This window comes from Periplaneta americana, chromosome 17 (assembly GCF_040183065.1).
Source record: "Periplaneta americana isolate PAMFEO1 chromosome 17, P.americana_PAMFEO1_priV1, whole genome shotgun sequence".
Classification (NCBI taxonomy): Eukaryota; Metazoa; Arthropoda; class Insecta; order Blattodea; family Blattidae; genus Periplaneta; species Periplaneta americana.
The window spans coordinates 6,776,123-6,791,323 of NC_091133.1; the positions used below are offsets into that span (position 1 = coordinate 6,776,123).

Here is a 15,201-nt window from a genome sequence, read left to right on the forward strand (position 1 = left end):
TAACTTGCGAGTCAAAGTTGTAGCCATACCTTTACAGGCTTCTGCCACAAGCCTCGCACTGAACTCTCGAATCCTGGAGTAACTGCCAACAGTGAACTTAATTGTAGAAGGGTCGGAGTTATGATACATCGTTATTACGAACTTATAGGCCTAATGTTATTAGGCATAACTGAAATTGTTTTGAGTAAGCTAAACCTCAAAACCATCTTAAGAGCTTCACCACTGGCTAAATTAAAATTGTTTCCAGTTTTTGCCTCCAGTCTAGAAACTGAGTGCTCTATTTTTTCAGCTACAGATGCGTCATCTCTTCTATTTCGCTCTTTGTAGGAAGAATCATGTGACGTGGGCACAGTGGAAGAAGATCTGATGCAGAAACCATTCAAGTGCCATGACTGTGGACACTTTTTCTGGGAGTTGGAAGATCTGAATATTCATGCACGTGATCACGGAGATGAGAAACCATTGAAATGCGATAGTAGTGAAAAATGTTTATCGATTACATCAAAATTAAGTAAACATACAGGGGGAAAACCATTTAAATGTGACGTTTGTGGAAACAGTTTCTCGCAGTATTCTAACCTAACTATGCATGCACGTGTACATACGGGCGAGAAACCATACAAGTGCAATGAATGTGAAATGTGTTTTTCGAGATCTGCGTATTTGAAAAAGCATGCACGCGTGCACACCGGTGAGAAAGCATTCAAATGTGATATCTGTGAAAAGTATTTTGCTAGTTCTTCAATTCTCAATACACATGCTCGTAAACACAGAGGTGAGAAACGCTTTACATGCGAAATCTGTCACAAGAGTTTCTTGCAGTATTTTCACTTAACCATGCATGCACGCGTACATAGCGGCGAAAAGCCATTCAAGTGCAGTAAATGTGAAATGAGCTTTTCACAGTCGGGTAATTTAAAAATCCATGCCCGCTTGCACACGGGTGAGAAACCATTCAAGTGTAATTTCTGCGAATTGTGCTTTTCACGATTGCATCATTTACAAAGACATTTAAGTCTGCACACTGGTGAGAAGCCATTCAAATGTGAGATCTGTTACAAGTCTTTCCCCGCTTCTTCTTGCCTAAAAAGGCATGCTGTAGCGCATACAGGAGAGAAGCGCTTCAAATGCAATGTTTGTGGTAAATGTTTCTCACAGTCTGGATGCTTAACCAGACATTCTCTCACACATACAAACACAGAGCAGAAGTCATTCGCGTGCGATGTGTGTGGTAAATGTTTCTCAAAGCCTGGACACTTAAGAGTACATTCACGCGCACACGAGCGACATGTCACTCGACTGCAATCATTGTGCTAATTGTTTCTTGCACTTGGCCACATAGGAATGCATTCACACCAGCTCACAGATGAGAAATGGTTCATGCGGATGTGAAGAGATCTTCACACCTGAATATAAACTGCTCAAAAATTAGCACGAATGAAAAGAGTCGTTTGTCATCTGGGTGAATATTCTGAAATGGGTAAATGTATGTTCCGGCTGATTTAAGGAGTTTCTTGAAAATGTTAACTGATTACTTTTGCGTTTAATTAACTAACTCTCTCATGTTTGAATTGGAAACAAAGCATAAAAGGATTAATTTTAAAATTTATAATAAAAAAATCACGTCCAAACGTTAAAATGTAACCACGGACCCTATGTCCCCAACTACATTTTACTCTGTTTTACTGGGTTTTTCTCGGAATGTTTCGATTTGATTTTATTTCCTCAGCCAAGATTATAAAAATAAATAGTTAAAATACCTATGAAAGACAGGAATTGTTGTTTGTTTAATTGTGAAAGGACACAACTTTAACGTAAAGTTTGTCCCCAAAAATTTCGTAACGCCGGTCCCTCGAAATAAAAGAGCTACACAAACGACAATTTTGCTTCATGTGGTAAATTTTAACGGTTGGTAGTGATGAGAGGTCAATATGACGCCAGTTAAAAAACTTTTCGTCCATTGTCGTAATTTATTTTATTGGAAAATACAAAAATCATCACTGATGACTGAATGTTATGTTTTGTATTGGTAACACCGGTCCCAGGTGGCATTAAATATAGTTTTTATATATTAAATTTTCGTAGTATATGCAAAACATTACAATCTATGTCGACTAAAAAACTAACCTCCATGATACTTTTAACGATTTATTTTTTCAGAACAAATGCGGAAATTATACTAATTTGTAACAACGGTCCCTGTAACGTCGGCCCCTTTATTGTGGGACCGAGGTTTCATTTAACATACAATTACTAAATACTGGTGGATAAAGTAACTTCGAATATTATTTCATGTGATTGTTTATAGGAAAGGAAAAAAGTCTGATGATGAAAGTAGGAAATATGAAAGGGTGAAGATACCTAGGCAGAGGGCAAATATGACTGAAGAGGAGTTGCAGAAAAAAGGGACTATGGCAAAGAATATAAAAAAAGAAAGAAAAATAGCAGATATGACTGATCGTGAAAAAAGAAATGTTCTAAGAAAAGTGAAATTTGAAGTACAGAAGTTTAGAAGATACCTTAAACAATGGGCTGTAAGGGAAAGATAGCAGCAATCCCTTGGTTTTTTTTAATTAGGAAATCTCACATAAAAATTTTTTTAAGCTCAACTGATACCAGAATTTTCAATAATAGGAGCAAATGTAACCAATATGAGGAAAAAGTACACAATTTAATATAATATATTTTTTCCAGTTTTGTTATTCATATTTGCCCATTTCAGAATATTCACCCATCTATTCTTAAATATAGCAATGCAATAGATAAAGTTAAAATTCTTTCTATATAATTTTCTAGAGTATTCTTAGTAATACCGCGAAACTGAGAAAAGGAACGGTAGAAACAAAAATAAGGATTATATAATTACACCAAAAAGATTAACAAGTGTTCTTAAAGCTTATTTGTAACAGTACCGTGTTGTGTCCCCACGAAGATTTACAACAGCTTGACACTCTTCAGACATGCCTTGAATACAATTATCAATTTTCCCTCGTGATGTTTCGCTCAACGCCGTGTCTAGTACCTCTATAAAATTTATGTCTGGTTGATGGTTGTCACTATGCCTTTGAAGAATATCCCAGACCTGTTCCGTGGCTTGAATCTGGGCAACAAGGTGGAATTGCTGATTGGATTAATCCAAATGACATTAATAAATAATAAAGGAAAAGTGATGATTCAAGGAGAAATCGCCGACGAGTTTGATATCAACCTTGGTGTGAGACACAATGATGGCTTTCCACAATATTATTTAATATTGTGTTCGAAAGAGTAATTAAAAAATTGATATCAATCCTGGGGGCATGATATATAATAGAATGGTTCAAATGTTGGCATATGTTGATGATGCACTGATTAGTAGATCTGTACAAGAATTACAGTCGAGCTTTACCCAACTAGAACAAGAAAGTATTAAAATGGGTTTGAGAGTGAACACTAGTAAAACTAAATATGTGACTGGTTGCAGAAAATGGGACATAAAGTCGGATTTTTCATTTTTTTTTTCTGGTTTCAAAAAGAGGATGAAATACTGAACTTTTTTTTTAAATTTATGGTTATAGGTGCTATAGTTTTTAATATATTACTTATTGAATGTTGATATTACATTAGGGGAGACTGTTGTACCTTTAAACTTTTTTCATTTTATTTGTTTTAATTTTGTGACATGAAATTTTTTAAATGAAAAAATGCTTGAAATAATTATTGAAGATTTCTTTACAACTTCCTGTATATATTTTCCTGTTTTACAGATCTATTAAGGATGGAAAAAATAAAATGAATGGATATGTAATGTGTTCAAAGGTACAACAGGTTCATGTACCTTGGAACATACCCTCTTGTAAGTTGGAACACATGGAATGTAGGAGGGAATATAGCTGTAAAAAACTGACAATTATATTTGAAATGTATTTGCAATCATAAACCAGAGCACGTTTCTCTGATTTAGATTTTATTTCCTGGAGGAGCAATAACTGCTTCAACAGCTTTCTTCAAGGCATCCGAATCAATTGGGGATCTCTTTAATTCCAGACATACTTCGTGACATGACCTTAAAATAAAAGAAAAACAAAAACCGATAGCATCGTGTAATTTGGAACATGTTCCATGGTACAAGATGTTTTGTGTTCAAAGGTACAAGAGGGTGCACATTTAAACAAATATGGCTCCGAAAAATAAGAGATCAAATAAATCATGGAAATTAAAATACTGGTATTTTATTACTCACCAGATGATAGGGAACACACCGTACTTGAAAGATATTAACAAATGCAATCTGGTTTTGTGTTAGAAAACATACATCAATGAACGAAATGTTTACTTTTGGTACTAAAAAAACTTCTTTTGTCTACGGAATTCACACTTTGCAATAAATCAAACTGAAACTACGACCAGAGCTACTTAGCGGCTTCTCTACAATCTACTTCATTTTGAGTCCTCTAGGTAGTAGCAAAAATTAAAAAAAAAAAAAAAAAACAAACAAACAAACAAAAAATGTTCAAAGGTACACTATGCTAAAGATACAACAGTCTCCCATATGTACTTTTCGAGAAACATGCAATTAAAGTTTTCATTTGTTTTCTTAGCAACTATAAGAAAGATTTAGGTGTTGAAGAAGCACTATGTGTGTCCTATTTTATTATGCAAGCAACAAAAGCCTACAGGTAGGGCAAGATGTCAAAACATAGAAATGCAGTTTTTACACCGCAAATTCGTTATTTTGTTGTCCTGTAAAATTTCCTTTTATGACTTTAGGTTCCTTTCCGCGCAACAAGTCACATATATGATTACTACAATAGAGAAAGGTAGATGAATACACTGTAATAACATAACAATTGAAAGGAACAATTTTGAAAGAGTACAGAGCTTTAAATATCTCGGGAGTGTGATTACTGATAATAATATGGTATTGACAGAGGTTAAAGAAAGATTACAGGCGAGAAACATGCTATTGGGCCTTACTTCCTTTGTTACGTTCTAGGAATCTCTCAAGAAATTGGAAAAAGAAAATATATAGAACAATAATCAGGCCGGTGGTTACATACACCTCCGAAACCTGGTTTTTACTAATAAATAAGAAGAGGAAATTCTGAGAAGAATATATGGGCCCAACATGGAGAATGGAGGATGTGAAATTAGAATTAACAAGGAACTTCACAAGATATATGGTGAACCGCATATAATGGGAGTAATTGGAAGTGTAAAGTTGAGATGAGCCAGCCATGTTAAAAGAAATGAAGGGGGATCATTACTGAAAACGATTTGTAGAGGGAAGCCGGATGGTAAAAGATGTGTTTGGAGACCCAGGAAGAAGTGGATTGAAGGCGTTGAAGAAGATATAAAGCTGATGGGTATAAGGGCATGGAGGAGAAGAACTGGGGAAAGAAGAGAATGGATTTCTGTTGCTATGCAGACTTTCTTCCTTCAAGGAATGGGTTAAGTAAGTAACAAGATGGAAGTGGAAAATGATTGATCTGAAGGTCTTCCAGGGCTTTCATGACTATTGCAACTAGATGTGTACGTATATTACCATCAATAAATGTGAACTGTTCGTAGAAAACGATAAAAGTCCAAAACCTGAAATTGTTTAAAAAAAACCATAAAGAAATTGTTGCATTTTATTTATTAAAGTTTTTACACTTTTGGTAGTTTTTACAGTATGTAACACTGTCACATTACGCATTGTCACATGAAATTATGATACTTTATTAATAGGCAAAGCATAACATGAAGCAAAATTTTACAAGTGTGGGAAAGATATAGGTGCCATGGAGTTCATCAGGATCAGTGTAGCATTTAGGTCTAGGCAACCTAGGCAGTTGCCTAGGGCGGCAGTTTCCAGGGGAGCGGAATTTTGTCTGTCTTTTTTCTTTTTTTTCTTTTCTTCGTTTTCATTTTACAGTGAAATTTGGTTTTAAAACACTTGTTGGTAAATATTTTCTGAAGTTTGTTCCTGAATACCTTGTGGAAGGCGGATATTGTTTTGTTATCGCATTGTCGTGGTCGTTGCGAGAGTAATAGCAAAGTGTACAGATGCATTGTTACATTGTTATGCCGGTATCACGTTATTATAATAAGAAACTGCTGAAGTTTAACAACTTATATAAACAAGAATGCATTTTTGAAAATTGAATTGGATGTGTGTTTATTATATTATCGCTATGTATAGTAACCAGAACTCTGTTACATTTCCAATTCAATATATCGTCAAGTATACTATTTAATTACTTTTTAGCATGTGCACTATTTAATTCAATATAAAAGGTTTATTCCGCAAAGAGTTGAAGATCGTTTTTCAATTTACTTTATATTTGCTATCGAAGTAAGAAATATTCGTGATAATAATACCACCAATAAAACCAATGCTTAAAAATAAACGGCAGCTTGCCTTTCACAAATCAATTTTGTTTCAATAATGAATAAGTCTGAATGTATTTCTTTGCATCCAAACTGATGTCCTTCGTCAGATCGACTTTGATGACAATATCAATACTATCTCTATGAAAAAATGCGAAGGAAGTCTACAAGTAAGATGCAAGTATTATTATTCCAATAACTTATTTTTTTCTGAATTGTAACATTTCATTTAAACTAAACTTGACCTGTATAATAGCTGCTCATAAACTGTTTGTGAGACTTGGGGGGGGGCAGATTTTAGCACTGCCTAGGTGTGGCACTATACCTAAATCTGGGCCCGATCAGGATGGGTGCAAGTACCAAAAATGAGTCCTTAGTACAAGAATATATCGGATACAGTAAATCATTACATAGAACATAAGTTGATATTTAGATCATAATATTGATGAATAAGTTTCTTTCTACTTTATCCTTAGCCTACAGTATTTGCATGTTACTTCATGCACATGACGTAAAAGAGAAATACCTTGAAATGTGCTGAAACATTGTCAGTTGCAAACATCTTCATAGAATGTGTGATATTTTACATGCATGAATTTTTTTTAGTAGGTTATTTTACGACGCTTTATCAACATCTTAGGCTATTTAGCGTCTGAATGAGATGAAGGTGATAATTACGGTGAAGTGAGTCCGGGGTCCAGCACCGAAAGTTACCCAGCATTTGCTCATATTGGGTTGAGGGAAAACCCCGGAAAAAACCTCAACCAGGTAACTTGCCCCGACCGGGAATCGAACCCGGGCCACCTTGTTCCGTGGCCAGACGCGCTGACCGTTACTCCACAGGTGTGGACTACATGCATGAACTCCAACATGGGTAGACGGTCCTTTTTCTCTGCAGTTATATCCTGTTTTTACTTAGCTGTATAAGCTTGTCCAGATTCGAAAGATTCTAGAGTTTCCAACCTTTTCTGAACACGAGGAAAATAGTCCAGTCCTTATTGACACTTAAAGATTTCTTTGTGTGTCTAGTATATTGGAATTAGCAGAAGTGACCTCGATCCGAACTTGGCAGCATTAATGAACTTATCAGCTTCAGTAGCAATATCTTAGAAGTCTCCACAATCCATGGCAGCTACTTTAAATGTTTTGTTTTTTTTTATTCTGGCTGACCGTACTATTTCTTGCATGCTCTCAGGCACCATGGCTTTACAGTTCTTCATTTCTCAGCGGCACCAAAGTCTCTGTTACAGGGCATATAACTGTAACCACTGATAAATTTTATTTGCGTCAAAAATTCCTTTTGAAACCAAGTATTTAATTGCCAAAATCATCGGCGGTTTCTATTTTTTCCTTCACACTTATCACTCCAGAAAACCAATTTTCTCTTCCTTGTGAATCCTGATAACATTATCTTCCAGAAACATGAAGCAATTTCGATATGTCTCTGTGCAGCCAAACTCTCAAGCCACATACTCAAGAAACTATCTCCAGTGACTCCAACATGAACACAGAAATTGTAGTTGAATAGTACATATTGCTGTGAGTTAGAGTAGAAGTATATAGCACGTGCTGGATATCTATACACACAAAACACGTTTCACTTCCAGGAAATTGTGACTCTCTTAATTCTTTGTTCATCAGGGCTTTTCCAGCTTTTATATGATGTAAAAAAGAAGTGGTGGTTATTTCTGATTTACTGGGGAAAGAAGATTTTATGTGACAGTTAAGTTTATCGCAGACTCGGCAAGTATCTGTCCTAGGCTTATGAAACGTAATGTTTTGAAAATCTTTCCTAAAACACGTCGATAAAATGTATATTTTATCTCAATTCCAGGATACTTCAATTTTAATGCTTGATACATACGATGAACATTTAAATGAGGACTGAGGTACAACCTTGTGCTTCTTTTTCTCTCATAGTGTCTCTCTTCTGTAGGATATGATCTTATGTGCTCCCGAACAAGGACATTATCCTCTTCAGAGTATTTGAGTTTATGTACATGTGAGGATGGTATTTTCCCCTGTTCATCACTGTAGGTAACACAACATCCCCTGTTCATCACTGTAGGTAACACAACATCCCCTGTTCATCACTGTAGGTAACACAACATCCCCTGTTCATCACTGTAGGTAACACAACATTGCTTTTTTTTGGCATTCATTGTCTATAGTATCCTGTTTGTTAAAGAAAAAATCTCCTTCAATTATTTAGCACAGACTTGAACGAGACCTCTGCCAGTTGGAACAGAGTAACACATTGTTGTCTACCTCTTACTATCAGCAGGATCTGAGTAAGTTCCATGTCTTATTCTTGCTCTTGATGTGGTTCTAGTCGTCATGGAGTGCAGTTGAGATTTTGTGTAGCTCCGCTGTTATTACAGTGTTTACAGTTATTAGAACATTCTTCTGGCAGTCAGTGTGTTGTTTGTATGTAATTACTAACGCAACATGCGACCAACCAAAGATATCTGCAAAAAGTGCTCTTCAGCTCTGCAGGGCCGTATGGCTTATGATTACACTTTGACTGCCTCAAATTTGGCGATGTTGAATTTGAAGTCTTTATATCGAGTGGATCCTCAGTCTTTCGGTGTCAAGACTGTTTAATAGCAGCAGGATCAGTGAGGGGCGACACCACATCAGTCCGTGATAGTCCTCTACCTGGATCTTCCAATCAATCCCTGGTGAGTGATCTAAGTTCCATCGAAAAGAAGACGCCAACCAAAAAAGTTTCGTTTCCTGAGAGATGAATTTGTCTGCTAGAGAGACGCAATGCTGAATCTGTAGCAGTGCAAATAGAGACAGTGCGACTCAACACGTGAAATATTGTTAATACTTTAAATCAAGTTCTGTGATATGTCAAAAACCTGGAATCAGGTATAAAATGTTAAAAAGAAAAATATCAAGTTAAGAGTCATTTGTCTTTGCCAGCAGGTGACTAGATCGGCAAGGCCACAGAATCACCATGCATTCCAACAATCTCTCAGACATCATGCAGTTATGTCGTTGCAAATGCGCCATCCTATAAACAAAGTCAGCACAAAATTACTGCACCAGTGAGTGCTGGAAATTCAGCTAACACTGGAAATACTCTGGCTACCAACGTTGCCTGTAATCTTGCTACATTTAGCAAAGACAAACATAAAAATCATGTCACAGCTGTAAACCATAACAAGGTGCCTCCTCCTAAAGTAAACAGAATTCTGATGAAATAAAGTGCATCATGGTTGGAAAGAATGGATGAACCAGAAAAGAATAAAAAAATTGTATTGTGGAAATCTGGCTCTCAGGTAGTAGGTCTCTGTAAAGCAGATTTCCTTGAAATTATTAAAAAAAAATTGTATTTGGGAATAAATCAATAACTAAAGATATAGGAATACAGTAAAAGCAGTTCCTAAGAAAGGATATCGGTTTGTTTCTAGCTAGAATAATTTGAGAAATAAAGTTTCTCAGAGGCACAATGTGAGCCTCTGAAGTCAAAATTTCCAAATTGTTATTCATCTTTCAAAATTACAATCAATTCCAAAATATTGTAGAGCTCTGGACACCAATATTTGGTTGCAAGCTGCTCTTTTGAAAAACACTAGTGACCGGAATGCTCACTAATATTTTTTCAAAAGACACGCTTCCTAACCCAGGCTACATAAAAAACAATTCCACATCATCACTAAATGACAAAATTAAAAAAAAAAACTATAAATGTTTTTTTTATCTTAATATACAAGGTTCGAATAACAAAATTAATATTCTGGAAACTTTCAACTTACAGTAAACAACTATTAATTTTTATGTTTCACAGAGCATTGAATGCGTGATTATAATATTGACTATATAAATTTTAATAGTTATAAATTAAGTGATTGTTTTAAAAGATACAACCATTTTGTTTAAAACAAGTTAGAATTCGAACCAATGGAAATTAATGAACTAAAAACACAATTTCACTTCGAATGTTCAGGAGTAATGATTGACTTATTGAAATTTATAATTATTTGCATTTATAGATCTCCTAGCGGTTCGTTAAATATTTTAGTACAACTTGAAAAGCTTCTTCAAATACTCAAAATGGCCCCACTACACAGTAATAATCGGAGGAGACGTAACTCTGACTTTCATGTGTTAACAGAAAAAAGAACCGTATTTGGCCTATTAAATCTGTTAAGACAATTTAATTTCTATCCTGGAAATTATACTCCAACGAGAGGAAAAGCATGTCTTGATAACTCTTTTATTTATAAATAGTCAACGTACAAGTAAATAATTTTCGATATTCAGATCACTCTGCTCTTATTTTGCAGTTAAATATTCAATTCAAAAATTAATATAAATAACGGTTAAAAAACGTTTATTTACCACTGAAAGAGTAATGAAATTCTGTTATAATATAAGCAATATTGATTGAGAATCCATGTTTAATGTTAATGGCCCAATAGCTGCTCATAATTTTAATACAGTTCTTATTTGCTATTAGAATATTTTAATTTAACTTCCCAGTCAATAAAGTAAAACTAGAAAAGAGTAAAAAAAAAAACATGAAAACAAATGATATCCAGAAGAATTAAAACAGTTGAAAACCCGATTACAAATACTACATCATATCTATCAGAAAACTGGTCTGCCCACAGCTAAAAATAAATTAAATGAAATTAAGAAAGAGTACAGAAGCCAATTAACTCAGGGAAAACTGAATTATAAATCAAAATTAATAATTGTAAACTCTGATAATAAGTGTAAAACTGCCTGGATTCTGATAAATAGAGAAAGATCCAGTAACACTCAAAATAAAACAATCATTATATATCACCGGAAGAGTTCAATGAATTTAGCATTGACTCAGGGGACATAATCAAATCCAAAATCCAACGCTCCGAACTATCCCCTATAGAAATACTAAACAGAAATGACATACTCACTTATGCTTTTAAATGAAGAGCGGTCGCCACCAATGAGGTATGGGACATTATAAATATCTAGAAAAAAAATCAAATTCAAAAGATGTTTGTGATATGTCAAATGATATGCTAAAGGTCTACATTCAATTTATATTCCCCTATCAAATATGATAAATAAACTCAGGGACAAAAAAAAAACCGTACACTTCTATATTTGCTTGTATTTTGTTGCCAATTATTTCAAAATGAAACAAAACCCATTTAAACAAAATAATGTTTCATTTAGCACCTTATACGACAACATTTGAAAAAAAAATCTCTGATGAGAAAATTTACAAAAAATTACAAAGGGCGTATAACTATGGCATCGTTTGGTCTAACCGTTTTTTTCATTTTATGGTGCCTTAAACATTAAAAACTCTTTTTGTAACGGGTATTACCCCCTGTGGCTTGAATAACTGCATCCATACGTCTTGGCATGCTCTCAATTTGGTTAGCAATGTCTTCTTGAGGAAAAAGTTGCCATTCTTCGCCAAGTGCTCGCCTCAACTCTTGTAACGATTCTGGTCTCGGTCGTCTATTCTTAACACGCCGTCCTAGCATGTCCCACACGTGTTCAATTAGTTCATGTCTGGACTCCTTGCTGGCCATGGAAGAACATGGCGGCGCAATGGCCGCTCTATATTCCCTTTCTCAAGCTGTGTATCAAACAAGGATACCACGAGCCAGCTTAAGCATCCAAAACAGAGCGGGCCTGGCGATAAGTATGCGTTGGAATCGTAAAGCTGTTAAAATTTCGTTTGCATATATCAGTGAAACTGAAGTGGAAAAACTTGGTGTTTCGTTAAATACGTCCTACTAACTTAATCTAAAATAAAGAACTTATATACGCTAAATTTAAAACACTTGTGCTATTCCTAGAAGGAAATCGGGAAATAATTTCCAGACAGGGTTCGAATTATGGCCTGCTAATACGTGGACATGGGACATTATGTTTACAGAACTAGCATTCTTTTTTTTTTTTTTTTTTTTTTTTTTTTTTTTTTTTTTTTTTTTTTTTTTCCAGTTCTTTCATGTCTGTAACAATATGTTATGAAGTCAAGAAAGAATACCCTCACTGGGTTCAAACTGTGTCCCGTAAGTTTCGCGGCAAGAGACTTCTGTCAACATTTTCTGCTTTTGCTTTTTTTTTAGCAATATCTTGTTTCTCGTACTAATTGAGGGGTTTGGTGCAAAAACGAGATAAGTCCACTTTTGGTCAAAAATGAGATAAAGTATGCATGATATATAATACGACAGTGCGCATCTTTTGATGCAAGAACCAGAGTTGTGTGGACTTATCTGAATGAGATACGCTTAGCTGCCATCAGAGGCCATGGTTGTGTTTGGAGCAAGAATCAGACCAGTCCTGGACTTGTCTGGTTGTTGCACCAAAAGATGGCAGCACAAGCGTAGCAGCTGTTTCCTGTTAGTGAAATGACTGCATGAACGAGATGTAGTGTAGTCTTTCCAGTTTATTGTGTTTTTCAAAGATGTCATCTGATAATTGAAGCAGTGATAGTGATAATGTGAACATTATAGGAAAAGAAAACGTGATCCCAGTAAATGGAAAAGAAATAGGGACAAACTGAAAAGATTAAGAGGTGAATTATATGTCTCAAGCAGTGGAAAAGTTGTACCAGTTGTAGTTTCCCCAAATACTACTGAACTTGTACTTTTTTCAGACAACTGTGCTTCACAAAACAAAAATAAAATACTGGTACAATATCTTTTCAGTCTTACACATTCAAATAGATTTCAGATAATTACACATCATTTTCCTGAACGAGGGCACTCGTTTTTGCCCTGTGACAGGGACTTTGGCAATATTGAAAAGAAAAAAAGGCTTATAACTAGATTACATAGTCCTGAAGAATGGCATTCACTTGTCAGGAAATCATCTAAATTATTTATAGTTGTTCCTGTCACTCAAACCATGTTCAAAAACTACAGAGACCACTTCAAACCGTTTTTTAAAGGAAACATGAAAACAAAACACAATGAGCCTTTCAAAATTTCTCAGTATAAAGTATTCCAATACAGTTCCCAGCACAAATACATATTGAAAGTCAGCCAACATCAACAGGCAACTGTTATTTCAGAGTTCTGTCCACTGAAGAAAACAACCAATGGAGACCTTGGTTTTCCAGAGATATTATTGTGCAATGGGCCATTGCCTATTAAAAAGGCTAAATATGAAGATGTGATGAAACTGGCAACGAAATACATTGCTTCAGCAGACATGGGGTTCTACGAGAAACTGTATCATTCTCAAGGTAGTGCCAATGAAGCTAGTGAACATAGCTCATATGATTCTGAATAAGAAGTCAGAGACTTAGACTGGATATTGTACTCCAATTAATTTTATTTCCTGTTTGCTCTATTTCATTGTCAAGTTAACCCACAATTTTTTCATTAACTTCTTACTAATATTGAATAACCTACTAAACACAATACTGGCGTTTTCTTCATATAATGCATCTTTCTTTCTACTAAATTCTCAAGCTACTATTTTCTTATATATTGTAATGTACTATATTTATTTATGTACAATATTACCAATTCTGTACGTCCTGGTATTCTGATAAATTTATGATTATTAGTATTATGGTACGTATTAAGTGCAGCATGAAACCATGCATATAAATTAATCATCCAATTCAACAGAACTTATTGAGAATGTAAACACTGTAATTTAATAATAATAATTCGGATGGCGTTTGTACATTTAAGTATCTAAATATTGAACAGAACTTATTGTAACTGTAAAAATTTGCACTTTGGTAATATAATATGATTCACATGTAAAAGATATTGTAAGATTATTGATAGGTACTAATAAAAAATGATTCAGTATTGTTTATATTTTGTGTTTCATGATATTTACTTACATAATAATGATCTTTCCCAAATCATATGTCAGATTTTAAATGTTTGGTGCAAAAACCAGGTAAGTCCAAATAAATATATAATTAATTTTAAAATGCACATCTATAATTTTATAATTGATATTCATATATAACACACATAAAACATACAGAAATCGTCCAGTACAATGACATTTTCAAAATTCCTAAAAATACATGCCTTTAATGGATGTCAAACTTTGTTTTTGCATTTACTCTAAAAGTGTTTTTCTGGACTTACCAGGTTCTTGCACCAAACCCCTCAATTACTTGTAAGATTACAAATCTCATTAGGAGGAATAATTTTTTTAGCTCAACGTATATTTAAGTTCTCTCTGTCTTGTTTCCTGTCTTTTTCTTCAATGTCCTCTGAGTCCACTCTCTGTCCTTACAATCCTATTTCTGTCCCCTCAGTTCTCTATGTTCTCTCAATCCACTCACTATCCTCTCAGTTCACTCTCTGTACTCTCAGTACTCTACTCTCAGTCCACTCTCTCTCCTCTCAGTCCACTCTGCCTTCTCAGTCTACTCTATGTCCTCTCAGTCCTTTCTCTATCTTCTCGGCCCCATCTATGTCGTCTCCAGTCCAATCTATGTCCTCTCACTCCACTCTCAGTTCTCTCTCTGTCCTGTCAATCAACTCTGCCCTCTCAGTCAAATCTCTGTCCTCTCACTACACTACCAGCCCAATCTCTATCGTCTCAGTACACTCTATTTATTTATTTTTATTTTATTGGGTTATTTTACGACGCTGTATCAACATCTAGGTTATTTAGCGTCTGAATGATATGAAGGTGATTATGCCGGTGAAATGAGTCCGAGGTCCAGCACCGAAAGTTATCCAGCATTTGCTCGTATTGGGTTGAGGGAAAACCCCGGAAAAAACCTCAACCAGGTAACTTGCCCCGACCAGGATTCGAACCCGGACCACCTGGTTTCGCAGCCAGACGCGCTGACCGTTACTCCACAGGTGTGGACAGTCCACTCTCTGTACTCAGTCCTCTCCCTTTCCCGTG

At 35.2% G+C, this 15,201-nt stretch overlaps 1 protein-coding gene across 4 annotated transcripts in view; it reads left to right on the forward strand.

Annotated features, from left to right (window-relative positions):
* Positions 1-14,275, forward strand: part of LOC138693399 (zinc finger protein 98-like) — a 36,801-nt gene extending 22,526 nt beyond the window's left edge. For 2 of the 4 annotated variants that reach the window (XM_069817340.1, XM_069817339.1), the window contains exon 4: positions 328-4,399. In XM_069817340.1, coding sequence (XP_069673441.1) covers positions 328-1,317 — 990 coding nt within the window. In that variant the 3' untranslated portion in view covers positions 1,318-4,399. Of the gene's footprint in view, positions 1-289; positions 4,400-13,381 lie in introns of those variants that run through there. The other 2 variants (XM_069817342.1, XM_069817341.1) reach the window with 2 other exon arrangements.
* Positions 14,276-15,201: the final 926 nt, after the last annotated feature.